At 39.3% G+C, this 17,462-nt stretch overlaps 1 protein-coding gene across 3 annotated transcripts in view; it reads right to left on the reverse strand.

The window, feature by feature from the left end:
• Window positions 1-11,596: 11,596 nt before the first annotated feature.
• MOCOS (molybdenum cofactor sulfurase) overlaps window positions 11,597-17,462 on the reverse strand; it is a 51,947-nt gene continuing 46,081 nt past the window's right edge. For all 3 annotated transcript variants that reach the window (XM_057700681.1, XM_057700682.1, XM_057700683.1), the window contains 3 exons: window positions 17,059-17,197; window positions 13,759-13,863; window positions 11,597-11,785 (listed from right to left, as the gene is read on the reverse strand). In XM_057700681.1, coding sequence (XP_057556664.1) covers window positions 11,633-11,785; window positions 13,759-13,863; window positions 17,059-17,197 — 397 coding nt within the window. In that variant the 3' untranslated portion in view covers window positions 11,597-11,632. The remainder of the gene's footprint in view (window positions 11,786-13,758; window positions 13,864-17,058; window positions 17,198-17,462) is intronic.

Consider the following 17,462-nt stretch of genomic DNA (forward strand, 5'->3'; position numbering starts at 1 on the left):
AACTGATCTTCAGCAAGGGTGCCAGTTATACACAATGGAGAAAGGATAGTCTCTTCAAAAAATGATGTTGGGAAAAGTGGATATCCAAATGCAAAAGAATAAAATTGGACCCTTATTTTACACCATACACAAAAATCAACTCAAAATGGATTAAAGAGTTAAACATAGACTTGAAACTGTAAAACTCCTAGAAGAAAGCATAGGTGAAAAGCCTCATGACATTGGTCTCAGCAATGATTTCATCAATATGAAATCAAAGCCTCAGGCAACAAAAATAAAATTGAGTGGAACTACATCAAACAAAAAAACTTCTGAACAGCAAAAGAAGAAATCAACAGAGTGAAAGGCAATCTACCGAATAGGAGAAAATATTTGCAAACCATATATTTGATAATGGGTTCATCTCCAAAATATATAAGGAGCTCCTACAACTCAATAGCAAAACACACACACACACACACACACAAACCAATAACCCAATTTTTAAAAATGAGCTATGTAATTGAATAGATATTTCTTCAAAGAAAACATACAAATGGCCAACAGGTATATGAAGAAATGTTCAATGTCACTAATCATCAGGAAAATGTGAATCAAAACCACAATGAGATGTCATCTCACATCCACTATCATGAAAAAAGACAAAAGACAACAAGTGTTGGTGACGATGTGGAGAAACTTGAACCCTTGCACACTTGCTAGTAGGAATGCAAAATGGTGCAGTTGCTATGGAAAACAGTATGGAAACTCCTCAAAAACTTAAGAATAGAACTACTGTATGATCCAGCAATCCCCCTTCTAGGTATTTATCCAAAAAAATTGAAATCAGGACCTCGAAGAGATAGGAGCACTCCCATGTTTATTGCAACACTATGCACAATAGTCAAAATGTGGAAACAACCTAAATGTCCGTGGACAGATGAATGGATAAAGAGAATGTGATACATACATGCAATGAAATACTATTCAGCCTTCATTTAAAAGAAAAGGAACTTCAGCAACATGTGACAACATGGATGAACCTTGAGGACATTTATGCTAAATGAAATATAAGCCAGCCACAGGAAGACAAATACTGTATGATTCCACTTATATGAGGTATCTAAACAGTCAAATTCATAGAATCGAAGAGTAGAATGGTGATTGCCAGGGGCTGAGGGGTGGAGGAAATGGCAGTTACTAATTAAACAGCATAAGGTTTCAGTTAAACAGGATGAATAAGCTCTAGAAACCAGCTGTAAAACATTGTATTTATACTCAAAAATGATGTATGTACACTTAAAAATTTAAGAGGGTAGATCCCATGTTAAATGTTCTTACCACAATAAAATGAAACCTTACTTAAAAATTCTATTTGTAAGTTTCAGATAGTACCACCTGCTAACAACATAGCAAATCTCTCAGCCTAAGTGCAAGTCCCTGCTTTCATGAGCCTGCCTTGGGCTTAGTTTCAGGGATATATGACATCTCAGAAGGCTGGGCACCTTCTCTTGATCAATGTTGTGCTCTTTGAGCAAGAGAAAGAGGACTTAAGAGAAACGAATAGAGCCAAAGCCCCACGTGCCCTCCCTGTTTCTCGTTCTCTACCCTCAAAATGTGTAACCTATCATCCTATCAATTTCTTTATTCTTTTACTGCATGCATATGTATCCTTAAAACAATGCATGGTAGTGTTTTGCTTGATTTTTTGTTGTTGTTGTTGTTGCAGTCTTACTGCACATGTTCTGAAACGTGCTTCTTTCTCTCAACATTGTGTTCTAATCCCTTCATTTTAACTATCGTTTTTTTCCCATTCTCCTGTTAATGGACACTTAGGTCCTTTCCAACTTTGGCTGTTAGAAATACTATTATAAACACTCTATTCTGTTTTCACACAGATAAGAATATGGAATGTGTATGGAGGGCCAAGTTCTAAATGAGTTTTTTGCCTGTGTGACCTGGAAGGCAGGCTTGTGTATCTAGGCCTAGACGTCAAACTATAACATGAGACTAACATCAGAGAATATTCAACTGTACTTCTGACCCCTCTGCATTCATCAGAGTTTAGCATATTTTTGAAACATACCATATCACACCTGACAATTTATTGGTCTGTCTTTCCCCCTCTTAGTATTGTCTCTATGGTGAGATCCTTGAATGCACATTTTGTTTCTTTCATTTCTGTAGCCATAGAACCTATTCAGCATATTTTTTTAATCCCCTCACTTTCAGTCTGTATGTGTCCCTAGGTCTGAAGTGGGTCTCTTGTAGACAGCATATATTGGGTATTGTTTTTGTATCCATTCAGCCAGTCTGTGTCTTTTGGTTGGTGCATTTAGTCCATTTATATTCAAGGTAATTATTGATATGTATGCTCCTGTTACCATTTTCTTAATTGTTTTGTTTTTGTTTTTGTAGGTCCTTTTCTTCTCTTATGTTTCCCACTTAGAGAAGTTCCTTTAGCATTTGTTGTAGGGTTGGTTTGGCGGTGCTGAATTCTCTTAGCTGTTGCTTGTCTGTAAAGCTTTTGATTTCTCCATCGAATCTGAATGAGATCCTTGCTGGGTAGAGTATTCTTGGTTGTAGGTTCTTCCCTTTCATCACTTTAAATATATTGTGTCACCCCTTTCTGGCCTTCACAGTTTCTGCTGAGAAATCAGCTGTTAACCTGATGGGAGTTCCCTTGTATGTTATTTGTCTTTTTTCCCTTGTTGCTTTTAATAACTTTTCTCTGTCTTTAATTTTTTTCAGTTTGACTACTATATGTCTTGGCGTGTTTCTCCTTGAGTTTATGCTGCCTGGGACTCTCTGCACTTCCTGGACATGGGTAGCTATTTCCTTTCCCATGTTAGGGAAGTTTTCAACTATAATCTCTTCCAATATTTTTTCAGATCTTCTCTCTCTCTTCTCCTTCTGGGACCCCTATAATGCGAATGTTGGTGCGTTTAACATTGTCCCAGAGGTCTCTCAGGCTGTCTTCAGTTCTTTTCATTCTTTTTTCTTCATTCTTTTCCACATCAGTGATTATCACCGTTCTATCTTCCAGGTCACTTATTCGCCCCTCTGCCTCAGTTAATCTGCCTCAGTTAATCTTCTAGCATATTTTTCATTTCAGTTATTGTGTTGCATATCTCTGTTTGCTCTTTAATTCTTCTAGGTCTTTGGTAAACTTTTCGATCTTTGCATCCAGTCTTTTTTCAAAGTCTTGGATCATCTTCACCATCATTATTCTGAATTCTTTTTCTGTAAGGGTGCCTATCTCCTCTTCATTTAGTTGTTTTTCTGGGGTTTTATCCTGTCCCTTCATCTGGTACAAAGTCCTCTGCTTTTTCATTTCCTCTATCTTTCTATGGCTGAGGTTTTCAGTTCCACGAGATGAAATACTGCTGATACTGCTTGATGCTGCTGTCTGCCCTCTTGTGGAGGAAGCTATCTAGGAGGCTTGTGGGTGCTTCCTGATGAGGGGGACTATTCAGCATATTTTGAATGAAAAGCAAATGAATGGACATCTTTCAATAAGAGGAAGGAATCACTCACTGCCCTTTCCTGTCCCATAAGGCTGAGGAGGAGATGAGGTTGTGTCTCAGAAGGAAGAATTCAGCACCACCTCCCTCCTCAAAGGAGTCACTCTAAAGCAGGTAGAAGAGAACCACTCTACCAGCTACAAAGACCATGAAGGGAACACCCAGAAAGACAATGATGTTGCATATACTCAGGACATATAGAAAAACACAATTTGACTTTGTGTGACTTTCTGAGATTTGGTGTTAGAATTAATTCAAGGGACATGACATTGTCCTTGATTTTCATATTCTTTCAGAAGCACATAGGACTGAAGCTCAGGATGTAGAAACTAAGGAAAGGACACAGAATCATAAATACCCAAGAAGTCAGATAATGAAACCACACCACAGAATCTACAAAATACACTTTTAGCTAAAATCACACATGAGAAATTGAAATTAGACCTAAAAGACAATTTACATTTAAAACCAATCAATTATAAAAACAGGAGCAGCTTTTTTTTTTAAATTGGAGTATAGTTGATTTACAATGTTGTATTAGCTTCAGGTGTACAGCAAAGTGACTCAGTTATACATATACATATATCCACTCTTTTTTGGATTCTTTTCCCATATAGGCCATTACAGAGTATTGAGTATATTTTCCTGTACTATACAGTAGGTCCTTATTAGTTATCTATTTTATATATAGTATTATGTGTATGTCAGTTCCAATCTCCCAATTTATCCCTCTCCCCTCCTTACCCCCAGTAACCACAGTTTGTTTTCTACATCTATAACTATTTCTGTTTTGTATATAAGTTCATTTGTACCTTTTTTTTTAGATTTCACAAGTCATATTGTATGATACTTGTCTTTCTCCATCTGACTTACTTCACTCAGTATGACAGTCTCTAGGTACATCCATGTTCCTGAAAATGACATTATTTTGTTCTTTTATGGCTAAGTAATATTCCATTGTATATATATACCACATCTTCTTTATCCTTTCCTCTGATGATGGACATTTATGTTGCTCTCATGTCCTGACTATTGTAAATAGTGCTGCAATGAACATTGGGGTGCATGTCTCTTCTGAATTATGGTTTTCTCTGGATACATGCCCAGAAGTGGGATTGCTGGATCATATGGTAGCTATGTTTTCAGTTTCCTAAGAAACCTCCATACTGTTCTCCATAGTGGCTGCACCAATTTACATTCCTACCAACAGTGTAGGAGGGTTCCCTTTTCTCCACACCCTCTCTAGCATTTATTGTTTGTAGGCTTTTTGATGATGGTCATTCTGATTGGTGTGAGGTGATATCTCACTGTAGTTTTGATTTGCATTTCTCTAATAATTAGCAATGTTAAGCATCTTTTCATGTGCTTGTTGGTCATCTGTATGTCTTCTTTGGAGAAATGTCTGTTTAGGTCTTCTCTCCATTTTTTGATTGGGTTACTTGGTTTTTCTTTTTTTTTATATTGAGCTGCATGAGCTCTTTGTATATTCTGGAGATTAATCCCTTGTCAATTTCTTCATCTGCAAATATTTTCTCCCATTCTGAGGGTTGTCTTTTTGTTTTGTTTACGGTTTCCTTTGCTGTGCAAAAGGTTTTAAGTTTAATCAGGTCCCATTTGTTTATTTTTGTTTTTATTTTCATTACTCTAGGAGGTGGATTGAAAAAGATCTTGCTGCAATTTGTGTCAGAGTGTCCCACCCATGTTTTCCTCTAAGAATTTCATAGTATCCAGCCTTATATTTAGATCTTTAATCCATTTTGAGTTTATTTTTGTGTATGGTGATAGGGAGTGTTCTAATTTCACTCATTTACATGTAGCTGTCCAGTTTTCCCAGCACCACTTATTGAAGAGGCATTTTCTCCATTGTATTTTCTTGCATCCTTTGTCATAGACTAGGTGACCATAGATGCATGGGTTTATCTCTGGACTTTCTATCCTGTTCCATAGATCTATATTTCTTTTTTTGTGCCAGCACCATATTGTTTTGATTACTGTGGCTTTGTAGTAGAGTTTGAAGTCAGGGAGACTGATACCTCCAGCTCCACTTTTCTTTCTCAAGGTTGCTTTGGCTATTCATGGTCTTTTGTGTTTCCATACAAATTGTAAAATTTTCTGTCTGATTCTGTGAAAAATGCCAGTGGTAATTTGACAGGGACTGCATTGAATCTGTAGATTGTTTTGGATAGTATAGTCATTTTCACAATGTTTATTCTTCCAATCCAAGAACATGGTATATCTCTCCATCTGTTTGTGTCATCTTTTATTTCTTTCATCAGTGTTTTATAGTTTTCTGAGTACAGGTTTTTTACCTCCTTAGGTAGGTTTATTCCTAGGTGTTTTATTTTTTTTTGATGCAATGGTAAATGCGATTGTTTCCTTGAGGACCAGCTTTAACAAAGTCAGTCAACAGATTTTATTGAGCACCTCTTATCTGCCAACACTGGAAATATACTGGTGAACCAGACAGCCACAGACCCTGTCCTCATGGAGCTCACAGTCTGGTGGAGACAGATAGATGAGAAATCAATAATTGTAAGTAATTAATAAAACAATGAACTTCTTTAGTGGTGCAGTAGTTGAGAATCCACCTGCCAATGCAGAGGACATGGGTTCGATCCCTGGTGCATAGAGATGCCACATGCTGCAGAGCAACTAAGCCCGTGTGCCACAACTACTGAGCCTGCGTGCTGCAACTACTGAAGCCTGGGCACCTAGAGCCCATGCTCCATAACAAGAGAAGCACTGCAATGATAAGCCCAAACATGGCAATGAAGAGTAGCCTCCACTTGCTGGAATTAGAGAAAGCCCATGCACAGCAATGAAGACCCAATGCAGCACCCCCACAACAAGAAATAACAAAAAATTTAAAAATAAATAAAATAAATTTTTAAAAATTTAGTAAAACAATTATGCATTAAAATGTCTGAAATTATCCCCAAATTTATTGACTGCAAAAAGTGACATGGGTATGGACAAGAACAAAATGAATTGTCCTCTGTACCTGAAAATATGTTGATGATACAGGTGACCAAATTCTTGTAGAATGTGCTTTCTTGCTTGGCTCCAGTCATATTTGATGGAAAGCAAATTCTTAGAAAATACTTCAGCATGCTGCCTGGGAAGAGTTTCCTCATGTATGAAAACTAGCCTGAATGAGGACCATCAGCTCAGTACATTGTTCTCCCACTGGTTAGCTTATGAGGACAGGCCCAGATATATAATACAGTATTGCTGGATCTTTGAGGAAGCTGAATTTTTAATAAATAGTTTGAAATGATAAAACCATCGAACCTCATTTTCCTCCTTTTTCACTAACCTCAGAAACTACTGAGTCAGAGGCCACTTTTTACACTTAATCCTGCCACCAAATAAGAGTGCAGGCACAAGTTTCCATTTCTACAGCCTCACCAGAGGCATTCCCCATCTTTCAAATCCCACATTATGCTGGGAACAACACAAAGTCCCACAAATAAGGTAAGGAAACAGATTGGCTCCTATTCCCAAAGAGTCGGACTAGATCAGGCAGGGAAGCCTGAGAATGATGCGTTGAACAGTTGAGCAGTAGAGAGACACAGTGAGACTGGCTTTAGGAAGATGCTGTGGGCAGTGGTGGGCAGAGGTTTAGGGAAAAGAAGTGATTAGACAAATGAAAGATCCAGGTGGAAGGTACTAAAGGCCTGGCCAATGACCCGGGGTTCACATGTGGACTCCATGCTTCAGAAGGACTTGGCAAAGTGAGTGCAGAAGGTACATACTCACTCTGGGCTGCTCTAGACAACAGGGCAAGACCCATGGCTGGAAATCACAGGAGTCAGAAATGAGCTCAATACAGGGAGGAACTTTTGAGCAACTCAATGGAATGGGTAACTTCTTTAGAGAGTGAGCTTTCCATCAGTGGACATATTCAAACAGAGGCTGCACGAGTGCTTGTCAGAGGTGGTACAGATGGGATCCCTCAACCTCCAAAGTTCCTCTCTTGACTAGGATTTGGAGGCTCTGGGTGGATGGACCAACACTGTCTGATGGGCTTGAGACTGGAGAACAATTGCTCATATAACACAACTCAGTCACTAAGTATGATATCAAGCTTGCGAGCAATCCTTAGTGCAGCAACTCAAAGGGGGAGAGGAATGGTGGGCAGGAGTAGGAAGTAGGAGGAAGGGGGTTGCTGGCCAATGCCTTGATCAACACATCCTGGTCAAACCTCTCCTAAGGAATGTGGACACAAGTCACACTTGGCCCTTAGCATAAATCCAGCTCCTCTGTATACATAAGGGAAGGGATGCACATTCTCATTCCCTCAAGATCACTGGGCACAGACTACCTTCCTCAGTTCAAGGAGAGAGCCTAAACTGTCTTTCTAAAGCAAAGTAAGAGCATGGGAAAATGGCAAAATAGAGAAGATTAAACATTCCCAGTGAGATTCACTAAAAATCTCATCTAGTTAAAAACGATCATATTTCTAACACATGTGGGAGCCTTGCTGGATGTGGGTGCAGCAGTTATGCTAAATTTGCCTCATAGAAAGCACGGAAGCCTTGGAACTGCCCTCCTGAGTGGGACTGTGTACACAAGGAGAGCGTGGAGTGCGAGGAAGGAGGAAGCAAGTGAAGGCATTCTCTACTTTCAATAGGAAAAGAACTCTCTTTGTTCAAAAGACCAAGTTCTACTGACCCACGTTGTTGATCTTAATGAGAGTAGAGACAGTTGAACAAACAAAACCAAAAGTTAGTTGAAGGAAAGAAATCATAAAGATCAGAGCAGAAATAAATGAAACAGAGACTAAAAAACAATTAAAAAGATCAATGAAACTACAGTCAGACTCATCAAGAAAGAAACTGAGAGGGCCCAACTAAATAAAATCAGAAATGAAAAAGAAGTTACAACCAACACCAATGAAATACAAATCATAAGAGATTACTACAATTACACACTAATAAAATGGACAACCTAGAAAAAATGGACAAATTTCTAGAAATGTGGAATCTCCCAAGACTGAATCAGGAAGAAAGAGAAAATATGATAGACCAATTACCAGTAATTAAATTGAATTAGTAATAAAACAAAAAAAGCTCCCAACAAACAAAAGTTCAAGACCATATGGCTTCACAGGTGAATTCTACCAAACATTTAGAGAAGAGTTAACACCTATTCTTGAACTATTCCCAAAAATTGAAGGGGAAGGAATGCTAGCACCAATATCACTCTTATACCAAAACCAGACAAAAATATCACAAAAAAATAAAATTACAAGCCAATATCACTGATGTACATATATGCAAAAATCCTCAACAAAATATTAGCAAACTGAATTCAACATTAAAACAATCATAGACCATGATCAAGTGGGACTTATCTCACAATGCAAAGATGGCTCAATATTCACAAATCAATGTTATATGCTACATTAACAAATTGAAGAATAAAAATTATATGATTATCTCAACAGATACAGAAAAGGCTTTTGACAAAATTTGACATTCATTTATGGTAAAAGCTCTCAACCAAGTGTATAAAGGGAACTTACCTCAACATAACAGACACCATATATAACAAGTCCACAGCTAACATCATACTCAATGGGGAAAATATTTGAATAAATCTAACCAAGGAGGCAAAAGATCTGTACTTGGAAAACTATAAGACACTGATGAAAGAAACTGAAGACAAAACAAACAGATGGAAAGATACACCATGCTCATAGATTAGAAGAATTCATATTGTTAAAAATGACCATACTGCCCAAGGCAATCTACAGATTCAATGCAATCCTAATCAAAATACCAATGGAACAAATTGGAACAAATAATTCTAAAATATGTATGGAAACACAAAAAACCCCAAATAGCCAAAACAATCTTAGGAAAGAAGACAAAGCTGGGGGTATCATGCTACCTGATTTCAAACTATATTACAAAGCTATAGTCATCAAAGCAGTATGGTACTGGCATAAAAATAGTGCATAGATTAGTGGAACAGAAGAGAGAGTCCAGAAATGAACCCACACTTATAAGGGCAATTAATGTATGACAGAGGAGGCAAAACATACAGTGGGGAGAAGACAACCTCTTCAATAAATGGTGTTGCAAAAACTGGACAGTTACATGCAAAAGAATCAAAATGGACTACTCTTTCACACCATGCAGAAAGATAAATTCAAAATGGATTCAAGACATAAATGTAAGACTGAAACCATAAAATTTCTAGAGGAAAACATAGGCTGTACTCTCTTTGACATTGCTCTTGGCAATATTTTTTGACTATGTCTCCTCAGGGCAAGGGAAGCAAAAGAAAAAATAAACAAATGGGACTATGTCAAACTACAAAGCTTTCACACAGTGAAGGAAACTATCAACCAAACAAAAAAGGCTACCTACTGAATGGGAGAGGATATTTGCAAATGATGTATCCAATAAGGGGTTAATATCCAAAGTATACAAAGAATTCATACAACTCAACATAAACAAACACAAGCCCTTGATTAAAAAATGGGCAGAGGACCTGAATAGACGGTTTTCCAAAGAAGACATAGGTGGCCAACAGGCACAGGAAAAGATGCTCAATCCCCATTAATGGAATTGGTGCCCTTATAAAGGAGACCCCAGAGAGCTCTCTCACCCCTTCTCCTAGGTGAGGGCACAGGGAGAAGGAGCTGGCTATGAACAAGGAAGAGGGGCCTGACCAAACATGGAATCTGCCAACACCTTGATCTTGGACTCCCAGCCAAAAGAACTGTGAGAAATAAATATCTGCCATTTATAGGTTAAAAAAAAATAGAAAGAAAGAAAACATACTCATCATCACTAATCATCAGGGAAATGCAAATCAAAACCACAATAAGATGTCACCTCATACCTGTCAGAATGGCAATTATCAGAAAGGCAACAAATTACAAGTGCTGATGAAGATGTGGAGAAAAGGCAACCCTTGTACACTGTTGATGGGAATGTAAATTGGTGCAACCACTATGGAAAACAATATAGAAGTTCCTCAAAAGATTAAAAATAGAACTACCATACGATCCAGCAATTCCACTCCTGAATTGTTATCCAAAGAAAATGAAAACACTCATTCAAAAAGTTATATGCACCTCTATGTTCACTGCAGCATTATTTACAATAGCCAAGATATGACAGCAACCTAAGTTGAAAGGATAAAGAAGATGTGGTATATATATACATATATATATATATATGTATATATATATATATACATACAATGGAATATTACTCAGATATAAAAAAAAAGAATGAAATCTTGTTATTTTTGACAACATGGATGGACCTGGGATATTATGCCAATGTGATGTAAATCCGACAGAGAAAGACAAATACTATATGATTTCACTTATATGTAGAATCTGAAAAACAAAACAAATGAACGAACATAGCTAAACTGAAACAGTCATAGATACAGAGAACAAACAGGTAGCTGCCAGAAGGGAGGGAGGTGGGAGGGGGAGAGAAACAGGTGAGGGAAATTAAGAGGTATAAACTTTCAGTGGCAAAATAAATGAGTCACAGGTATGAAATGTACAGTGTGGGGAATGTAGTTAATAATTATGTAACATTTTTGTGTGGTGACACATCATAACAGACTTATGCTGATGATCATTTTGAAAGGTATAGAAATATTGAATCACTGTGCTGTGTACCAGAGACTAACATGTTATAGGTTAATTATACTTCAAAACAAACAAACTCATAGAAAAAGAGATCAGATTTGTTACCAGAGATGGGATGTGGGTGGGAGGATTGGATGAAGGCAGTCAAAAGGTGCAAACTTCCAGTTATAAGATAAATAAGTACCAGGGATGTAAAGTACAACATGATAAATATAATTAACACTGATGTATGTTATATGTGAAAGTTAAAAGAGTAAATCCTAAGAGTTCTCATCACAAGGAAAAATTATATTGTTTTCTATTTCTTTAACTTTATATCTATCTGGGATGATTCACTAAACTTACTGTGGTCATCACTTCATGATGTATGTAAGTCAAATCATTATGCTGTATACCTTAAATTTACACAGTGCTGAATGTCAATTGTATCTCAACAAAACTGAAAGAAAAAAAAAGAGTGTAATAATTTTAAAAGAGAAATTTTAATATATGCTGGAAAAAAATTTTAGGAGATAACATCCTGATGTTTCTCAGAAACAGATAAATCATGGTGTTCTATGTTTTCTTTCAACACAGGGAGCACCTGAGATCCTACAGACAGGTAATGTGGAGAAGATAAATCCAAAGGTGCATGCATCAGGTATACTCCAAAGTTCACCTGTGAACAAAACAGCAACAACAACAACAGTCAGTTAGGTTACTTTCGCAGTTAAAATAATTTTGTAAATAATAATGCTCCAATAGAATTGTCAGATCTTTAAAGACATACTGGGACTTGATATGTTTTCTCTCTCATGTAGTAAAAGGTAGTGAGAAACAGGGAGAATCCTTATATCTTAGACACCACACGTTCTCATTCTAAAGTGTTCTTTCCTGACAGGCACCCCACACCTCTTTATTGCTGAACTTTTCTCTCCTCCTTCCTGTGTACCCTGCGTTTCCCACAGGAGGGCTTTTTCCTGCTCTGGGTCTCTGACCACTGTCGGGCCGATTTCTGCTCTGTTTCCTCATGTAAAAGCCATTTTGTGAAGATACAGGCAAAATTCAGCATTTTCTATAAGAATTTGTGATGTAAATTAAGTTCTCCAAATTCTCCGTAATAAAGATGGAAGATCCAAAATGAAGAGTTGTGTAAGTCCACTCAAGGCTTGCCAGCGGGGGTGGGGGTGCAGGGGATGAATTGCGAGATTGGGGTTCACATGTATACACTAGTATGTATAAAATAGATAACTAATGAAAAAAATGAAAGCTTGAAAAAAAAGACTTGCCATGAATGCAAGTGAGCCAGTAACAACCCTCTGGAGTGTGTGATGGGCTCCCAGATCTGTTCAATCCTGTGTTAACATCAGTTGGCCACCACCATATTCCAGGCCACAGGCTAGGGGATGGGGCCAAATTAATTCCTTAATATTTTTGCACATGTAGCTGAGGAGTACACAGGAACTCTCTGTACAATCTTTGCAATTTTTCTGTAAATCTAAAATTATTCCCAAATTTAAAAGAATAAAGTAAAAGATGTGTGCACAAGAATTAACATGATGCTGAGAAATACCACTTCCATGTACCATAGTATTCGTGCCTACCCATCCCTTCTCCTGGCAACCTGCGTGGGGCAGGCTCAGGGTTCCCCACGCCCCCAGTTGGCATGGCCTGCCACAGCGGAGCCAAGAGACATGTTGGTATCACACTCAAGTGCAACAGCTCTGCAGACCATACCCATCCATACCTGTAAGGAAAGTTCTGTCAATCAAATACTGTGAAACAAAACTCTGGTTTTGGAGAAACACAAGAAACAATGCAGAACATTTTACCATGAATTAACTTGCCAGTTTATTACTGGAAAGAGATGAAATGCTTGCATTACTTCTCTTAATTTTCAAGAATTGCTCCACGCACCCTGACTGCTTACTTGGTTTCCTGGAATTCTTTGTAAAAAAAAAGTCTTGACAGAAAGTGCGTGCCTGGAAAGAAATGAATCTTCCTAATGAATCAATCTGTTAGAAGTTCAGCTTTTATAATCTGGGATCCACAAGAACAACACTCAGTCATTTTAACCCTCAAGAAGATGACCTACAAACTTAGTAGAGTGAAATTTGTTGAATCTTTCTGTGCAGCTATCCTATTCACCATAAGGCATTTTTATTCTTCATGAGATTTCTGTGGCAAAGAAAATAATGATTGAGACAACAGAATTACTTTACTTATTTACTATTTCTTTTTTTCTCCCCCTTGGCTGCACCGCATGGAATGCAGGATCTTATTTCCCCAACCAGGAATCAAACCCATGCCCCCTGCAATGGAAGCACAAAGTTTTAACCACTGAACCACCAGGGATGTCCACCTTTCTTTTTTTTTTTTTTTTTTTTTTTTACTTTTTCTTGTCTATACTCCATATCTCTTCAACAAGATTTGAAAGCATCAAAAATACACATAATTTAAAAAGTGAGGAAATGAATGGAAAGGAGAAAGAAGATAGGGCCATGGACAAGGTATGAAACCTGACGGTAGCCCATCAGCCTTAGAATGTTCTCCCACTTCTAAAAATTACTCAGCACTACTAAGGATTAGTTCTGGTGTAGACAACACATGATGATCTTAACATGGGGCGTCGTATTTAGCAATCATGCTTACCTTTCTCTCTCGCCTCTCAGAAAGCTTTTGGAAAACATTTTGGTTTCGTTGCCCAGTTTGCTGATCGATGCAAATCATCTGGCATCTGCGACAAGGTCCCAAAACCTGGGAGGCAAGAAGGGAAAAGATAGCATTGACATGAAAGTGACCAGACCGTCACACTCCGCACAGAGGAATCTAAGTCCAGGAGGATTGGTTGTAAACAGCCAATTTCAGGCTCACAGAGAAATGCTCAAACTGCAAGGAGCAAGGAAGTGCCACCTCTTCCCAATACCTGCTAGGGAATCACCCACATTTGTTTATCAGCTGAAAGACTGCTGCATCAGGGCTTTACAGAAAAAGAAAAGGGTGGTAGTGACTCGCAGGTGGTTATCAGGGAATGTTGGGCTTCCTCCAGGGAAGAAAGAACTGATTGCAGGACACGCTGGGAGAAGATGAACAGTCACACACCCTGTGCTGCTATCGTGACCATAGATCACTCCAGACTGAGCTGAGTAGCTCACACAACCACATGTGCCCCTGCAAAACACGCTTGCTGAGCTCTGAGAGGCCGCTGGGTTTCTTTCTCTTTTTTAAATCACTCCACAATACAGGGGGGATTTCCTTGATGGTCCAGTGGTTAAAAATCCACCTCCAATGCAGGGTACATGGGTTCGATCCCTGGTCAGGGAACTAAGATCCCACATGCCGCGGGGCACCTGAGCCCAAGCGCCACAACTACTGAGCCCGCATGCTGCAACTGAGACCCGATGCAGCCTAAATAAATAACTACTCCATGATACGTAACAGACATCATTCCGTGTCCATCCACAGGGAGCTACCCCATCCCCGATTCTGCAGTTCTCGCCACGGCCTGGCATTCCTGTGGGTTGACGCACTTAGCTCTTCTCCTTTGAAGCCATGTGCATAGTTTCTAATGCTTTGCTGTGATCAATAATTTTGCAAAAAGGTCTTAATTCCCATAACTCTCTTTCCTGTTTGAATTTTCCTTTAGGCTAAATCTCCCAAAAGGAGATTATAAAGTCAACACGTATAAAGATTTTATGAATTGATGATATCCAGTGAAAAGTTGCTTTCTGAAAGAGATGTGCCAGATGTTTTTGCACTGCAGCTGCTTCAGCACTGCATATGGTCACCAACAAACATCTCTGAAGCATTTACTTTAAAAAAAGTTTTAATTGAAGTATAGTTGATTTACAATACCTCAGGTATACAGCAAAGTGATCTGAAAAAGAATATATATATATTCTTTTTTCAGATTCTTTTCCATTATAGGTTATTACAAGATATTAAGTATAATTCCCTGTGCTATACAGTAAGTCCTTGTTGTTTATTTTATATATATATGAGTGTGTATCTGTTAATCCCAGATTCCTAATTAAGCATTTACTTTTTGAGAAGCACAGAATTAATTATAGCTTATACTTTTTAATGCCTGCACGGGACAACATTGTATGGATGTAGTGTGATTAATTTAATCAACTTCCCTTTTATGGGAATTTAAGATGTTCTCCAATTTTTTATGTTCATAAAGTATTGCAATAAGTAATTTTGTAATATATCTTTGCATATTTTAAGAGTGTTTTTTATGGAATAGATTTCTACAAGTGAAATTATTGGGTCAAAGGGTGTGCATATTTTAAGTTTCATTAATTGATGTTTATTAAGCATCATGGCCTAAAGAAAGCAAAGCAACTCAGAAAGGTTTTTTTTAGAGTTTTTCTTGAATTCACGTCCCCAGGTACTTTACAACTTACCTAGAAAACTGCAACTAGACAGTGATCCTAATCTAGTTGCAGTTTTTCCCTTTCCTTTACCTTCTTTTCTTCTTTTATTTTTCTCTCTCTCTCTCCAGCTATCATATATTTAGTATCTACTCTGTACCAGGCAGGATATGTAAGAGCAGGTGCTTTCACAGCATGGCAGAAACACAGCAATAGAAAATGGAGAAGAGTAAGTCAGGTTGGAGGAATGAGGGGAACGGCAGGAAGGCTCGTGCCAGAGAGAGAGGTCTGTAGGAGAGAAAAGAGGTTGTTTTTTCCAGAGGGAGCAGCTTCCAGGATAAGAGGAAATTTGGGGAGTTAAGTGGATAAAAACGATCTTCCGGATATTTTGTGTGGGTGTGTGCCACGCAGATTATCCCCAACCCCAACCCCAGACCTCTGAAATCCTTCATTAGAGATTACTGTTTACTGCTTTCCTGGGAGCTACAGTGATGTTCCTTTCGAGTGCGGTAGCCCCATTACAATTATACAACTGACTAACAAGGACTATTATTAAGATAATTTCATTCCCCACTGAAGAACGGGGCACATTCTGTGCAGACAATCCATCCTTCTGTCCGCAGCTATTCTTTAGCTTTCCTGCCCATTCATTCCATCAACAATTGTGGGGCACTGACCCTGGGTCAGGACTGTCCTAGGCCCTAGAGGGACAGCAGGGAATAAACAGACTTGGTCCCACCCTCATATGCTCTGAAGAAACAAGTGTGACCCTGTGGTGGGTGGGTCAGGAACAGCCTTTCCAGGAGGTAACATCTGAGCTGAGACCTCAAGGAGCTGCAGGAGAAGTGCCCCAGGCGGGACAGCAAGGGCCAAGGTGTTTCGGCAGGAAGCTTGGCTTGTTTGGGGAATAGAAAGAAGGTCTGCAGGACAGGCAGAGCGGGAGGGGTGATGAGCTCAGGGAGATGGGAGAGGACAAGGGTGTCAGGTCTCGGGGCGGTGGCGGGGGGTGCCTTATCCACTCTAATGAGGAACGTAGGTGGTAGCTGAAGACTTCAGGTTTGGGGAGCCCAAAGCCTGGGGAGGGAGGGCATCCTGGTGGCTTTGCCTCTGACTGCAAGTTCCTCCCCAACTGTCACTAAGGCCAGAAGCGAGAGCGTAGGGAGAAGGTATAGCTGCCACAGGCACTGAAGGACCACGAGGCATCTGGGTCCTCCTCCACGAGTTCCGGACAGCAGGAAAGTCCAGAAGGTTTCAGGAAGAGGACGTTCTCGTAGATACAAAAAATTCCAAGAAACAGAGTTTAAGCCTAGACACAGCGACGAGCTCTGTACCTCCATCATCTGTACACTGTCTTCCTCACATGAAACTGCTGCCCCCCTCGGAGGAAGGAGGGATGGCTTATGCCAAGAGGCAGCCCAGGATGCAGAGGCCACATACCCTCCTGCTGAGATTTTGTGGGGGAGAGTCAACAGTGGGGGTGGGATTCCCTGCCACCTGCTGCCATCCCAGCCTAGGACTGAGGTCAATCCCCCTTGGCAACCCTTGAGGAAGGCCAACAGAACTTCTCCGAACTTACCTGGAAATGCAAGCAACCAACTGAAATTTCATCCCATTTCTCTTCTTCAAAAGCCCTTGTTCCGTTGGTAATAATATTGGCACGGAAACGTGGGATGAGATCGTTCACTGGGAGTGATTCTTCCTTTCCATTCTCATCACTGTTTAAGACATACCAAAAAATGAAAAGGCGGGGAGGGGTGGATAATTGTACTATTGTAATGATTCAACATTTCTACCACTCCATGCCCGAGTTCATCAACTGTACTCTGGCCTGAGGCCCAGATGATCAGAACAAGCTTTTATCATGAGTGCAAGGCCAAGAGAGACACATCTGTTAGACCTTCAAGATCTCCCCTGGAATATGGTCCCATCTCCATGAAGAGGCCTACAAGAGGGTGATTAGATCTTTGCTGAAGAGATTAA

This window comes from Hippopotamus amphibius, chromosome 11, assembly GCF_030028045.1.
Source record: "Hippopotamus amphibius kiboko isolate mHipAmp2 chromosome 11, mHipAmp2.hap2, whole genome shotgun sequence".
Classification (NCBI taxonomy): Eukaryota; Metazoa; Chordata; class Mammalia; order Artiodactyla; family Hippopotamidae; genus Hippopotamus; species Hippopotamus amphibius.